The sequence below is a fragment of the Amblyraja radiata genome, chromosome 10 (assembly GCF_010909765.2).
Source record: "Amblyraja radiata isolate CabotCenter1 chromosome 10, sAmbRad1.1.pri, whole genome shotgun sequence".
Classification (NCBI taxonomy): Eukaryota; Metazoa; Chordata; class Chondrichthyes; order Rajiformes; family Rajidae; genus Amblyraja; species Amblyraja radiata.
This window is the reverse complement of record NC_045965.1, coordinates 34307009-34322937: the sequence shown is the minus strand read 5'-3', so window position 1 is coordinate 34322937 and position 15929 is coordinate 34307009. Positions and strand designations below refer to the sequence as shown.

Sequence of the window (15929 nt, the reverse complement as noted above, 5' to 3'; positions counted from 1 at the left end):
ACTGAAGTGGAAAGAACAGGTGCCAACGTAAACTGGGGAAAGAAGAAACAAACCAACATGAAATGAAGGGAACAGCAAAGTGTCTGCCTGAGTTGAGCTGCATGGGTGGTAAGTATGAAGCTTCAATTTAAAAGGAGGATTTCCAATAAGGACTGAGAGGGAGAGTAATGGAAAATAATGTCCCCATGAACCTGGGGATTAGGGAGAAAAATATATAACTGTATACAGAGGAACTAACCATATAACCATATAATGGTTATATGGTTAGTTCCTCTGTATACAGTTATATATTTTTCTATATGGAAAATAATGTCCCCATGAACCTGGGGATTAGGGAGAAAAATATATAACTGTATACAGAGGAACTAGAGTGCTTGCATTTCATTGTGACCACAACAAATATAAATTTGAATCATAAAATAAACGTGCATGTAATTATAGCCTTTGTACATTCATTTTCAAATTAATGGAACCAGAAATGCTAGAACAACCAATTTATTTTCTCTGCCTAAATTATAATTTAGTATATCACAAAAAATATTAAGCTATAATTAAAACTAAGTCGCTGATTTTTGGCACAGTACAAAAGCTGGCATTTCACCTTTTTAATCTGCATTCATTTGAATAAATAAAATAATCCTATAAATCACAGAATGGTTCATGATAAAAAGAAAACTTTACACATAATGATACTAACTTCTTTAAGGTCCCGCACGGGAGATTGGTGACTAAAATTGGAGCACATGGTATTGGGGGTAGGGTGTTGACATGGATAGAAAATTGGTTGGCTGACAGGAAGCAAAGAGTAGGAGTGAACGGGTCCTTTTCAGAATGGCAGGCAGTCGCGAGTGGAATGCTGCAAGGCTCGTTGTTGGGGCCGCAACTGTTTTCCATATATATTAATGATTTGGAAGAGGGAATTAGGAGCAACACCAGCAAGTTTGCGGATGACACAAAGCTGGGTGGCAGTGTGAACTGTGAAGAGGATGTTAGGAGGTTGCAGGGTGACCTGGACAGGTTGAGTGAGTAGGCAGATGCATGGCAGATGCAGTATAATATAGATAAATGTGAGGTTATCGACTTTGGCGACAAAAACAAGGGGGCAGATTATTATCTCAATGGGGTTAGGTTAGGTAAGGGGGTGGTGCAGCGAGACCTGGGGTGAAAGTCACTGAAAGTAACCAGTCATTGAAAGTTGGCGTGCAGGTACAGCAGGCAGTGAAGAAAGCTAATGGAATGTTGGCCTTCATATAATAGGATTTCAGTATAGGAGTAAAGAGGTTCTTCTGCAGTTGTATAGGGCTCTGGTGAGACCACATCTGGAGTATTGTGTACAGTTTTGGTCTCCTAATTTGAGTAAGGGCATCCTTGCGATTGAGGCAGTGCAGCGTAGGTTCACGAGATTGATCCCTGGGATGGCGGGACTGTCATACGAGGAAAGATTGAAAAGATTGAAAGATTGAAAAGGCTTGTATTCACTGGAGTTTAGAAGGATGAGGGGGAATCTTATAGAAACATATAAAATTATAAAAGGACTGGACAAGCTGGATGCAGGAAAAATGTTCCCAATGTTGGGCAAGTCCAGAACCAGGGGCCACAGTCTTAGAATAAAGGGGAGGTCATTTAAGACTGAGGTGAGAAAAAACTTTTTCACCCAGAGAGTTGTGAATTTATGGAATTCCCTGCCACAGAGGGCAGTGGAGATCAAATCACTGGATGGATTTAAGAGAGAGTTAGATAGAGCTCTAGGGGCTAGTGGAGTCAAGGGATATGGGGAGGCAGGCACGGGTTATTGATAGGGGACAATCAGCCATGATCACAATGAATGGCGGTGCTGGCTCGAAGGGCCGAATGGCCTCCTTCTGCACCTAATTTCTATGTTTCTATGTTTCTATTCTACCACTCAGGCCAAAGGCGGTAATCCAATCAGAACATCATTGCAAATGTCTTTCTAAGTCACATTGTGGATTTATCTCAATTATACTCCTCTTTGTTGGATAGATGCCTGTTTTTTTTTAAACTGTATAGGGGTGTGATTACTTTTGAAGTGCAGTCCTACATCTAGGATATTAGTCATAAAATGACTGAGTTGTACAGCCCAAAAACAGCCCTTCAACCAACCACGTCCATGCTAATTGTATTGTTTATCCACACCTATCCCGTTTCCCTGCATTTTGTCTGCACATTTCCATCTGCCTAAAGGTCTCTTCACCATGATGAATATATCTGAGTTCACCATCTCTGGCAGTGATTTCCAGATATCAAAGACTCTGTGTAAATGTTTTTCCTCTCTAATACCTTTTAATACTTCTGCCTCTTATCTTAAACTGATGCTCTCTTGTTTCTTATAAACCTACCATGAAAAAAAAAGATTCTGACCATCTACGCTATCAATGCCACATAATGATAAATAGCTTGATCAGGTCACCCTTCAGCCTCCTTCATTGCAGGAAAACAAAGCAAGCTTATCAAATCTCTCCCCATATCTAAGTCCTCTAATCCAGGTAACATCCTGTAAACCACCACTGTGCTCCTTCCAGCACAATCACTTTCCTTCTTCTGGTGTGGCGACTAGAAGAACTGCACACAATACGCCAAGCACATCCTATCTGTGTTTTGTAAAGATGCAAAATTGCGTCTCAACGTAATTACATCTTTATACCCTGTGCCCTGCACTACAAAGGCAAACATGCCATTTAGCTTCTTCATCAACTTATTTAGCATACTAGGCTAATAAAGTACTATTATGATTATGATTATTGTCATTTGGTCAAGGTCTCTCTGCTCATCAGTATTCCTTGGTGTCATTCCATTTACTGTGTATGTCCCAGTTCTGTCTGACTTTCAAAAGTGCATCATTTTGCACTTGCAGAGATTAAATTCCATCTGATATTGCTTCACCCAACTTTCCATCCGATCTATATCTTTGCTCTAGTCCTAGACAACCTTCCTTGCTGTCCATAACACCACCAACCTTTGTGTCATCCACAAATGTACTAATCATTCCTCCTACATTCACATCCAAGTCATTAACATATATCACAAGTAACTAGGGTCCTTGACCTAATTTCTATGGTACAACACTGGTCACAGACATCCAATTAGAAAAGCATCCTCCACTATTACCTACTGCCTCCTATCAACAAGTCAATTTTAGATCCAACTAGCCAGCTCACCCTAGATCTCATGTTTGTCAACTTTCTGGACCAGCCTACCATGCAAGACTTTGTCAAATATCTTATTAATGCCTACCACCCTGCCATCAACAATCTTCTTATTGTCTGGACCCAGAGTCTTTGTTGCATCTAGTGCTTTCAGCTATTCCTTGCCATGTCTTCATGGTCACTGGATCTAAATCCTCGAACTTACTCGACAATATATTTGTAGAAATTCATTCACCAGAAGATTGCAGTGATTCAACATGGTAACTCACCACCATCTTCTTTGGCCTTGCTGATGAATAGGACTTTGCCAATAGCAGCAATTTAATGTCAAGTTGACCAAATTAAAGATTCCATCTCTCCTGTGTGGTTGTAGGTAGGTGATAAAAGCCTGCTGGTGTTCAAAAAGCTCTTGTGCTTGCTTGGTTCCTTACTGTCATCGCATGAATAGCAACCATTGTGATCAAGGCCTGAGTAGCTGCTGAATACTGTGACCAAGTGAGCAGCTTCAAAACAACAAATATTAACTGCAATATTCACTATATTAGCACAAGCCCTACAAAAGGTTTTCCAAACTTTCTTGAAGAAAGAAATAATATAGTTCCTGATTGGAAAAGCTTTTATAAAGACACTTAAGAAAGGATCTGTAGGGCTTCAATATTCATTGCCAAATTCCAAAATGTTGTCAGTGTTGTTTTTTATAAGAGATTAACATATTTAAATTGACACCATACTTCCCCTGAGGACATTTTCCAATAGCAGTCTGAAGCGTTTGGTTTAAATACAGATGTCGTCAAGTTTGTGTTGAGTATTTGACTTACTGCCAGCTTCTCAGAATATCACCTGATACCAGCTTCCAACATCTATCCTATTACAGGGCTTAAAACCCTTTACTCTGACTTTGTGCACATAGAGAAAACAAATATTATTTGAGATAAAAAGTAATGAGATAGTTTCTAATGTGCAAGCTGATATTATGGGCCATGGATAGAATTAAAAGTTTGGGCACCAACACAAAATGGCCACAGTAGGAGCGGCTGCCAGTCTTCTTGTGATACTGGCTTTTTTCTATTTGTTTTGCACAATGCTTCTTTCATCTGTTACATAAGTCGAACAACAACTTCATTGGCTAGTCAATAGAAAATTGTCTTACTATACAAACATTTTAACACCATTGGAAAACTGCAATGGTACAGAGAATTAAAAAAAAATAAGCCATATGTTTTTCCTTTGTCCACGATTACATAATTTTTGGTCCGGCTACTTTAATATAATGTCTACCGTAATGGGAACACTTCTACAGCCCTGTCCATTGATTGTCATTTTTGGGGCCGTGGATGAGTCAGGTCGATTAAACTCTGTGCAAAAAGACATGATTAATTTTACATCTTTAATAACCAGACGTCGCCTACTCCTACCGTGGAAATCCCCTAACCCACCCTCTGTGTCACATGGCTCAAATATGTAGTGTTTTTTCTTAAACTTGAGAAAATTAAATATACATTGAGGGGATGTACTGATAATTTTTTTCACAAATAGCAACTTTTTTTATCATACTTTACAGACTTGCAGGTTCTGCCAGACTAAGGGCTGGTTTGTTAAATTTTGTTATGTGTAGGTGCACTCTTCACTCTTAATTAGCCAGGGTGGGATGGGTGACTGATGGCATGGTTGCATTATATATTATTATTTTATTTTTTTAAATAATTTTTATATATTGGGAGTGCTGGTACAGGATCTGCAAGTTGAATCAGTAGTAAAGAAGGCAATTGCAATGCGAGCATTTATTTCAAGAGGACTTGAATACAAAAACAAGGATGTAAAGTAAGGCTCGATAAAGCCCTGGTCGGGCCGCATTTGGAGTATTGTGAGCAATTTTGAGCGCCATATCTGAGGAAGGATGTGTTGGCTTTGGAGAGGGTCCAGAGGAGGCTTACAAGAATTATCCCAGGAATGTGTGGGTTAACATATTATGAGCGTTTGATGGCACTGGGCCGGTACTCGCTGGAGTTTAGAAAAATGAGGGGGGACCTCATTGAAATGTGCCAAATAGTGAAAGGCTGTAACATAACAGTGGCCTTCTTTATGGTCCTATCTACCTGTAACGCCACTTTCAGGGAACGATGTAACCATACTCTTAGGTAGACGGAAAATGCTGGAGAAACTCAGCGGGTGAGGCAGCTTCTATAGAGTGAAGGAATAGGCGACGTTTCGGGTCCAGACACTTCTTCAGACTGATGTCGGGGTGGGCGGGCAGGAAAAAGAAAGCAAGAGGCGGATACAGTATGCTTTGTTGGAGAGCTGGGAAGAGGGAGGGGAAGGAGGGAGAAAGCAAGGGCTATCTAAAATTAGAGAAGTCAATGTTCATATCGCTGGGGTGTAAACTACCTAAGCGGAATATGAGGTGCTGTTCCTCCAATTTGCGCTGGGCCTCACTCTGGCAATGGAGGAGGCCCAGGACAGAAAGGTCTGATTGGGAATTGGAGGGGGAGTTGAAGTGCTGAGCAACCGGGAGATCAGGTTGGTTAGTATGAACTGAATGGAGGTGTTGATCACTTCGCCCAACACCTCCACTCTGCTTCGATTTTTCCAGCATCTGCAGTTCGTTCTTAGCCATACCCTTAGATCACTCTGCTTTACAACACTCCCCAGGGCCCTATTTATCGCAGCAATCAATTTAACAAGAAAAAATATTACTCAGGGCTGGGCTGTTGCTCTCTCTGGCATGGCTAACATTAAAGATTATAGCTGGATGGCAGAGAAGATGAAAGCAAACGGCCTTCTTGAACCACTGCAGTTTTTGGAGTAAGTTATAGACCATCTTCAATGTAAATATCTCAGATATGAGGAAAACAAAGGTATTGTTCAAAAACTGAGAGGTATGATTCAAAGATTATCAGGGTATCATGTATCCTGAAGAACAATTGAAGGAGGCAAATACTGCAAATCTTCACTCAGCTTTCTGCCAATATAAAGGATAAAGATAAATTAGCAGGGCGATAAAGGTGAGCAGTAATGTGCAGCAGTAACTAACAGCAGTAATGTACAAGGGCAGGGTAATTTTACATCATAATCTGTTGAAGATTTGCTGCATCAATATTCTCATTCAAGTCACTGAACACAATTGATTGTATCACTGCAATCTATTTTGTAATAATATAAAATGATATTTGTGAATAATATTTGTCACTTAACAGTATCACTAAATGTACTACAAAATTTTAATTTTTTTATGCTTTGGATATATTTCTATGTCAGTGGCGGTTGATGTCTGGGGGAGACTTCGATACAGCCAGGAATAACAAAACTTTTAGCTGGTGACTTCATGTCACTGCATCAGAAAGCTACAAGGGTTTTCTCTAAAAATCCATGGTTAAAAAGAAATTTAGAAAAAATTGAAGGGAACCTTTTGCAATAATAACTTCTTTAATTACGAAAGTCAAGACGAACAAAACACAGAGTGCTGAAGTAACTCAGTGAGTCAGGCATCATTTCTAGAGGAAATTTCTACAGGCAGTGTTTTGGGTTGGGGCGGGGGAAAAAGAGAGATTTAGTGGGAAAAATGAGTGCAAAATGGGTGCCACCCTCTTTCCACAACTCCCCTCACCTAAATCCATCCATCACTTGCCAGGTGTCGTCCTGCCTCCACATCTTTCCAGCTTTCTCTCCCCTTTACAATCAGTGTGAAAAAAGAGTCCCAACCCAAAACATTGTCCCAGATGCAGCCTGACCTGCTGAGTTTCTCCAGCACTCTGTGTTTTACTGACCTGCTGAGTTTCTCCAGCACTTTGCGTTTTACTCAAGATTCCAGCATCTGCAGTTCCTTGCATTTCCCATCAAAACTTGAAATTGGATATAAAAACAATTGCATTCTTTCTGGTTTATGAGGTGTGCATGCATATTCAGTGAAAGTTTCACCCATTAGAAAACTGGCAAACATGTACTGTTGCAATTTACCCCTGCTGTTTTCCTGTCATCATTCACACACGGGATAAGGTAACAAACTTGTGTGATACCTGATTCTGATTTATCAACCAAAAACTCAATCGCAAGTCTTTGATATCTTACAATCACGGCAACACATGAACACATATCATTTAAGTCTCAGGTGGCGCATGAATTTCATTTTCATTGATTCCCCCCAACTAATTTTCATTTGCTGTTCTGAGAAATTTTCCCCATTTGTACACAGCTCACAATGGCAATGAGCAGATAGGGACACAATCAGAGCCACTCCATTGTACGGGTAAGCCAAAGTACAATTGATTATTTCACCTTTTTCACTCATTTCCTCGTTCTTACTGATGTATCCCCTCCTAATATTTTCCATTCCATCCTTCTCTATTTTATGCACAGTCTGCCAATAAGATAAAGGAGAGTGCAGAGGGATACGTCAAACCTGGGCAAATGAGTTTAGATGGGCATTTTGGGCAGCATGAACAAGTTGACCCAAAGAACTTGGTATGGCTCTATGACTCTGAGATTCGCTTCCCGACTGTCAGTGAATGGAAATCTGTGAATGTGCAAATGTACCAATTGTGAATGGAAGAAAACAAAAACACTAATTTCTTAATTCATGGATGTTGAAATAGTATTGGGTAGGCTAATGGGACTGAAGGATGATAAATCCTCTGGGCCTGATGGTCTGCATCCCAGGGTCCTCAGGGAGGTGGCTCCAGAAATAGTGGACACATTGGTGATCATTTTCCAATGTTCAATAGATTCAAGATCAGTTCCTGTGGATTGGAGGATAGCTAATGTTATCCCACTTTTCAAGAAAGGAGCGAGAGAGAAAAAGGGAAATTACAGACCAGTTAGCCTGACTTCGGTGGTGGGAAAGATGCTGGAGTCAATTATTAAAGAGGTAATAATGGGGTATTTGGATAGCAGTAAAAGGATTAGTCCAAGTCAATATGGATTTATGAAAGGGAAATCATGCTTGACTAATCTTCTGCAATTTTTTGAGGATAAGGCAAGTAAAATGGATGAATGGGTGCCAGTGGATGTAGTGTATCTAAACTTTCAGAAAGCCTTTGATAAGGTCCCGCACGGGAGACTGGTAACTAAAATTAGAGCACATGGTATTGGGGGTTGGGTGTTGACATGGATAGAAAATTGGTTGGCAGACAGGAAGCAAAGAGTAGGAGTGAACGGGTTATTTTCAGAATGGCAGGCAGTGGCGAGTGGAGTGCCGCAAGACTCGGTTTTCGGGCCACAACTGTTTTCCATATATATTAATGATTTGGAAGAGAGAATTAGGAGCAACACTAGTAAGTTTGCGGATGACACAAAGCTGGGTGGTAGTGTGAACTGTGAAGAGGATGTTAAGAGGTTGCAGGGTGACCTGGACAGGTTGAGTGAGTGGGCAGATGCGTGGCAGATGCAGTATAATAGATAAATGTGAGGTTATCCACTTTGGTGGCAAAAACAAGGAGGCAGATTATTATCACAATGTGGTTAGGTTTAGGTAAGGGGGAGGTGCAGCGAGACCTGGGCGTCCTTGTACACCAGTCACTGAAAGTTGGCGTGCAGGTACAGCAGGCAGTGAGGAAAGCTAATGGAATGTTAGCCTTCATAACAAGAGGATTTCAATATAGGAGTAAAGAGGTTCTTCTGCAGTTGTGTAGGGCTTTGGTGAGACCACATCTGGAGTATTGTGTCCAGTTTTGGTCTCCTAATTTGAGGAAGGACATCCTTGTGATTGAGGCAGTGCAGTGTAGGTTCACAAGATTGATCCCTGGGATGGTGGGACTGTCATATGAGGAAAGATTGAAAAGACTAGGCTTGTATTCACTGGAGTTAAGAAGGATGAGGGGGATCTTATAGAAACATATAAAATTATAAAAGGGCTGGACAAGCTAGATGCAGGAAAAATGTTCCCAATGTTGGGCAAGTCCAGAACCAGGGGCCACAGTCTTAGATTAAAGGGGAAGCCATTTAAGACTGAGGTGAGAAAAAACTTTTTCACCCAGAGAGTTGTGAATTTGTGCAATTCCCTGCCACAGAGGGCAGTGGAGGCCAAGTCACTGGATGGATTTAAGAGAGAGTTAGATAGAGCTCTAGGGGCTAGTGGAATCAAGGGATATGGGGAGAAGGCAGGCACGGGTTATTGATTGGGGACGATCAGCCATGATCACAATGAATGGTAGTGCTGGCTCGAAGGGCCGAAAGGCCTCCTCCTGCATCTAGTTTCTATGTTTCTATGTTTCTATGTTCCAATTTAACAATTTATTTGTTAACCCACCAATTTCATGTTAATACAAACTGCAGCACCCAATAATTACAGAAAAAATTGATGGAATCCAATTTCAAAGTATCAGTTTATGATATTAAATTGTTTCCAAATGTTATTGGACTAACGATATCTAGATACATTTCATGTGAGTTGATTATATGATGTCTGTTTTTTCATTAACCTTTTGCTTCTTGAATACTTATATATTTTCCTCCATGCCAAGACAATGTATGCATGACGCACACAATGTCGAAAGTACTGACTGTTAGTAAGGCATTTTCCAGCAGGAACAACACGACAAATTGGATAACTTCAAATTCAATGCTGGGTTTTACTACAACAGATATTCTTTCTTCACAAGTAGAAAGTCATGAGTTTCAATAAGAAATCAATTTGCATGAAATAATGTTTTCAGTCATATACCTCTTAGGTCAAAGAACATACATTGCACCATAATTCCAAGAGTGAATTTTGAACATTATTACCAGTCAACTGGAAAGGAAGAAATTAATGCATTAAAATCATTTTATATAACATTTTAGTGATAACATTTCACATTTTGAATATAGGACTATATTACATTAGTTTTTGCTTTGCTTGATAGTAGTATCAACACAGAAATCACAGCAGCAAATTCATTGCATGGATTGCAGCAATCATCTTCAGGATATTAAAAAAGCATATAGTGCAATGCATTCACTACAAACCTTACATTCTCCTTTTCAAACCTAATAGGGTTTATGCACAATGCTTTAGAGCAGTATCTTCACTTTTTGCCTCACCCTATTTAAACAGCTAAATTAACAGTACCCATGCATTCACTGGGGGGGAAATTAAGAGGGAGGGAGCTACAGGAGAGAACAGGACTGGAGATCAGGAGGAAGTGGGAAAAGATAAATTTTGGCAGGTATGCTTTAGTGATAGCCATTAAAGACAAGGTGGCAACCAGCAAATATTGCGGAGCACTGCTCTCTGAAAAGTATAATAGAAGCCTTTGTTTGACAATTTATGATGATGTTGTCAGGATTTGAGGGAGAGATTGGGCATGCTAAAAATGTATTATTTGGAGCACAGGAGGCTAAGGGGTGATCTTAAAGAGTTGTATAAAATCATGAGGGGAATAGAAAGGGTGAACTCAGTCTTTTGTCCAGAGTGAGGTAATCAAGCATCAGGGGAATAGGCCTAAGATTAGAGGTGAAAGATTTAATTGGAGCCTGTGGAGCAACCTTTTCACACAGAGGGTAGAAGGTATATGGAATGAGCTGCTTGAGTTGGTTCTTGGGCGGCAGCGTGGTGTAGTGGTAGAGCTACTGCCTTACAGCACCAGAGGCCCGGGTTCTATCCTGACGACAGGTGCTTGTCTGTATGGAGTTTATACGTGACCTGCATGGGTTTTCTCCGAGATCCTCCAAAATCTTCTGTTGCCTCTCACACTACAAAGACGTACAGTTTTTAGTTTAATTGGCTTGGTATAAATGTAAATGCGTATGAAGGTTAGAGTTAGTGTGCGGGAATCGCTGGTCGGCGTGAGCTTGGTGGGCCAAATGGCCTGTTCCCGAACTAGATCTCTGAACTACGAAGGTAGTTGAGGCAGGATGCACTATACCTCAATTTGGCAACAACTTTGCCCAAGACTGCAAGAAATTGCAGAGAGTTGTGGATATAGCCCAGTCCATCATATAAACCTGCCTTTCACCATCCACCATCTTCACTTATTGCTGTCATGTGAAAGCAGCCAACATAAACATGTACTATTCTCTCTTCTCCTATCATTAGAAAATAACACCAGATTCAGTAACACGTAACACCAGATTCAGTAATAACTTCTTCCCTACTGTTATCAGGCTGAACGGGCCTCTCTTAAGCTGACGGTGCAGATTTGATCTCCTAACCTACCTCATTGTGGCCCTTGCACTGTTTTATCTACACTGTCTGTTACTGTAATGCCATAACATTGTAACATTATATTCTGTACTCTGACATTTGTCTCTTTTTACTAGCTATTGTATTTGTGTATGCCTTGATTGTACTTATGTATATATAGTATGATTTGACTGGATAGCACACAAACTCTTTTCACTGTATCTTGGTACACTTAACAATAACAAAAATACTTGTGTGCAACAATTAATTTTCCAAAGATAGTTCATTTTGTTTATGTTCTAACTTACCATAGTTTTCTGTGACAGTTACTATTTTGTTTGCACAGAAGGTAACTTTACATATGGTGAAACTATCACTGTTTGCCCTTGCCTTCCCATCATTAAACCATTTCATCCTGATTCAGTGCACAAGAACTAACAGAAACACATTCACTCCTTGAGATCATTTTCTTGAAATAGAAAACTGCATATGCCTCTCATATTTCACATGAAACCACTATTTTACTGAGAGTGCAGACACACTAAGTCATGCCAGGCAGTGGAAGGGGGAGTTTGCAAATGTCAGCCAAGAGAACAGCAGCTCTTTCATAGTATGGGTCCAATCCACAACATCACCTGCAAAATCTACCCCCACCCCGCACCCCATGAGGGAATTTATAAAGACTGTTTCATTGAACAATCTTTACTTTGTCAAATTAAGGCACATTGTCCAGGATTAGCTTGTCCACAAGCTTCAAGATGATCTCATCTTCTGGCTCAGTATCAGAAGGTCCAATTGGAAAGTTGCCAAAACTACATCTGTAACACCCCCAACCATTTTGGCATGGTTTTCATCTTTCTCCCTGAAGATTCCCACTGGAGTAATGAACAATCTTTATTGCAGCAATACCAGACTTTATGTAAACAAATACCTTGTAGTTGCACCTGTGGCTTTCCAAGACAGAAAATCAGGGAGATCAAAGAAATGACCAGCTTTTTCCCAGCAAATGCTTCGCAGTTTCTGGTAAATTCAAACAACAAATACAGTTAATTTATTCCAAAAACAAGAAAATATATTTGTCATGTGGCATTTATCAGAATTTTTTCCTCTTAGATATTAATTGCTGCTGCGCAGAACACTTAAAATTGTTCATTTTTTTCAAAACATACATGTAATTAATCCACATAAATGTATATATCTGTTAGCATAATAAATCACAATTAAAAATGTAAAGATTAACATCCAATCATCAATTAAAATGTTCTAATATTTAAAAGAATCACGGCAATAAATTAAATTAAAATTAATTGATTATAAATTCAATGTGTTCAATTGATTAAATACTGCAGGCAGAATACTGTGCTGATGCAAGCAAGCCAGAAAGAGTTTCAAGCCATTTATGTCTTTCAACATTTTAATCACTCTTCATTCTTCGTTTTACAGTTGAAGTTATTCCAAGTGGAAAACTAAGCAAATGAGAGAAAAAACACTGGGCAGTTCTATCTTCGACATGTCCCTCTACCCCCAGTTTGGATGTTTTCAGTGTAGTTCGGAGGGAGCGATTATTTGGGCTGGAGGCCTAGTGGCTGGTGCTATCCTGCAAGGCAAAGCATGAAGCAAGGAGTGACCAAGCCTGAGATGGTAATTTTTGAGGGGAAAAAAGAAACAATTGCTGGAGTAATTTAGAATGTCAGGCAGCATCTCTGGAGAACATGGATAGGTGATGTTTCGTGTCGGACCTTTCTTGAGTTGTTGTGGGGGGAGAGGAAAAAACTGGAAAGGCGAAGGGACAGAACAAAGCCTGGAGAGTGATAGGTGGGTATAGGTGGGAGGTGATAGGCAAAGGATTGACCCAAAGGAGTATGAATTGTGAAGACAAATATAGGTGGAAGTAAGAAATGGGTGTGCAGAAAGGTCAATCGAACAACTACAAAACAATATTTCAAAAAACACCTTTACAGAAGATTTATTTTTAATGATAATAATTAGGGTGTAGAAAATGAATTATTGCCTTTTAATAACATTAATATGCCTCATCCTAAGGCTATTTGCGAGTCACATCAAGAACAAGATCTCCAATTACAAGGTTCATATAGCAATATAGTTGCATTTCCCTTTGTAACACCACACAAAAGCTGACAGGAGTTATTTCAGCACAGCACAATCTATTGCTAGTTCTCACTATTGCTGGCAGTCAGCAACCTCTGTAGCCAGCTCTTAAAGGAAGCACTCCTCCAGCTCTGCAGGAATATTGCTACTGAATGAACCATTCACAACCACACGAGCAAGGTTGGAAGAAAGTTGGCAAGGAGGTATCTGTGAGGCCAGGAGTGCAATCTATGATCTAAGGAAATAGATGCATATAATCTGCAGATGCTAGCAAACACACATGCAAGGCTGTTTTTGTGTTTCGAGTTTCCCACATGCTTTAAAAGGGCATCTTCTTGTATTTATCTCAGCATACCCTTCCGCAGCTTGTGTGCTCATATAGTATATGGGACTGTATTTGACCTCAGTTTTTTTGTTTTTTGTCCTTTTACACTCAATTTTTTATTTTTTATTTAATATTTTTATGTAAATCTGTGATTTTTATGCTATTAACTGTCTATGTCCTTACAGTTTTAAATTGTATTTTTGTTTAGACCTGTGTTTTTGTGGAAAGCACTTTGGGTTGCATTCAATTGTATGAAAAGTGCAAAACAAAAGAAGTTATTATTATTATCAGTAATGCCGGTGCCCAAGGAAAGTAAGGTGACACGCCTCAATGACTACCGACTGGTGGCACTAATGCCCCTGGTGTTAAAATGCTTTGAAAGGTTGGTTTTGGTGCATATCAACTCCTACCTCACCAAGAACCCGAACCCACTACAATTTGCCTACTGCCACAATAGATCAATGGAACACAATCAGTACCAAATGGCAGCATTTATTCCTTGATAACCCTCAGCACAGGAGCACCTCAAGGCTGTGTGCTCAGCCCCCTACTCTTCTCACTCTCTAGCCGTGACTGTGTAGCCAGACACAGTTCCAACTCCAAGATTAAATTAGCCGAGAACGTCTTAATTGTTGGACAAATTGCGAATGATAATGTCAAGGTATGGGAGGGTTGAACATCTGAGTGAATAGTGTTAGGACAACAAACTTGATCTCAACGTCAGTAAAACCACTGAGGAAGAGGAAGGCCGAGGATCCACAAACCTGTCTTTATTAACAGGAGAGAGTCATAAACTTCAAACTACTGGGCATGCATATCGCTGAACATCTACTGTATCATGGACCCAACACATTGATGCAATCATAAAGAAAGCCCATCAATACCTCTACTTCCTTAGAAGATTAGGAGATCCAGTTTGTCGAAGAATACTCTCTTGAACTTCTACAAGTTAATGGAGGAGAGCATATTGGCTGATTGCATCACGGCCTAGTTCAGTAACTCAAATGCTTGGGAACGAAGAAGAAAGCAAAAAAAGTGGTGAACATTGCCCAGTACATCATTCACCACCATCAAAGGGATCAATAGGAGGCGCTACCTCAAAAAGGCAGCCAGCAGCATCAGATGTGAAAAGGAAATCTGACCTGAGGCAGTTCCTCTGGATTTAGGATGACCTACTTTCTTTCCTTGTTTTTGGAATCGGCCAATATGGAAAATGCAGAATCTTCTGCAGATGGGACAGGTGAAGTCTATTAGGCCAGGCAAGTGAGTGGTTCGTGACGTGTCCTGCCCCTTCAACCACTTATACCTCTGTGTGCTCCTGACTTGCAGACTTGTGATTCACAATGCCACCCCAAATGTACAAGTGGTCATAGGCCAGACATTCCCAGGAATTAGTGGAGATGCTGCATTTCTTTGAACATATCCTTGAATCTTTTCACCTGGTAATCTCTTCTTATGTCAGAGTTTGAGATAGAGTGACGATATTGGGAGCCTGGATGTAGGTATGTTGCAAAGCCTACCTGAAGCGTCCTTGAAAATCTTCCGTTGTGGGTGTGCGCGATTTTGGCGCCGTTTAGAGGGGGCGGGTTTAAAACGCGATTTTCTCTAAGCTGTTCCAATCGAAAATGTTCAGCCTAGTTAATTATTAACGAAAAATCGCTGGAAGACCCCGTCGCAAAAGCTATTATTAGGTTTAAAGGCCTTGAATAATAGTTATAGTAGTTTAAAAATCAATCTTTAAACCCGCGACCGTCACCAACCGCTGGGTCTCATAAAGCAAATAGCAGAAGTTAGGTTGTATATTTTTACATTAAAAAGGGCTTCTAAAGATCCCGTTATACAAAGTTTACTATTGCGAGTAGCTCAATTTGGCCCCATTATATCGCGCAGTATTTTTCTCGGCATTTGAGGCACAAATCTACCGCAATGTGAACGTTCTAAACCAGCGCGTTCCACAGGGACCCACTGGAAAGCTGATTTAAATGGGCATTTATTTACAGCAATTAAACACTAAATTCCTTCCATTTGGCCTATAAATTAATGTAAATGAGATTTAAAAATCATGTTTTATTGTGAATTATTTGTGAATATTATTTGGACATTTAGGCTATTTAAAAATGTTAATCATTTATTAAGAAATGGATAGATGTTTAGATCTAGTAATTGAAGTCTGAAATTAGCTACAATTAGGTAACTAACTAATTATATGCTTTAATTTCAGGTCATCCAAGTAAGA

At 40.0% G+C, this 15929-nt stretch overlaps 1 protein-coding gene across 2 annotated transcripts in view; it reads right to left on the bottom strand.

Moving 5' to 3' along the window:
• fggy (FGGY carbohydrate kinase domain containing) overlaps positions 1-15929 on the bottom strand; it is a 178323-nt gene that overhangs the window by 123463 nt on the left and 38931 nt on the right. For both annotated transcript variants that reach the window (XM_033028522.1, XM_033028523.1), the window contains exon 5: positions 12191-12279. In XM_033028522.1, coding sequence (XP_032884413.1) covers positions 12191-12279 — 89 coding nt within the window. The remainder of the gene's footprint in view (positions 1-12190; positions 12280-15929) is intronic.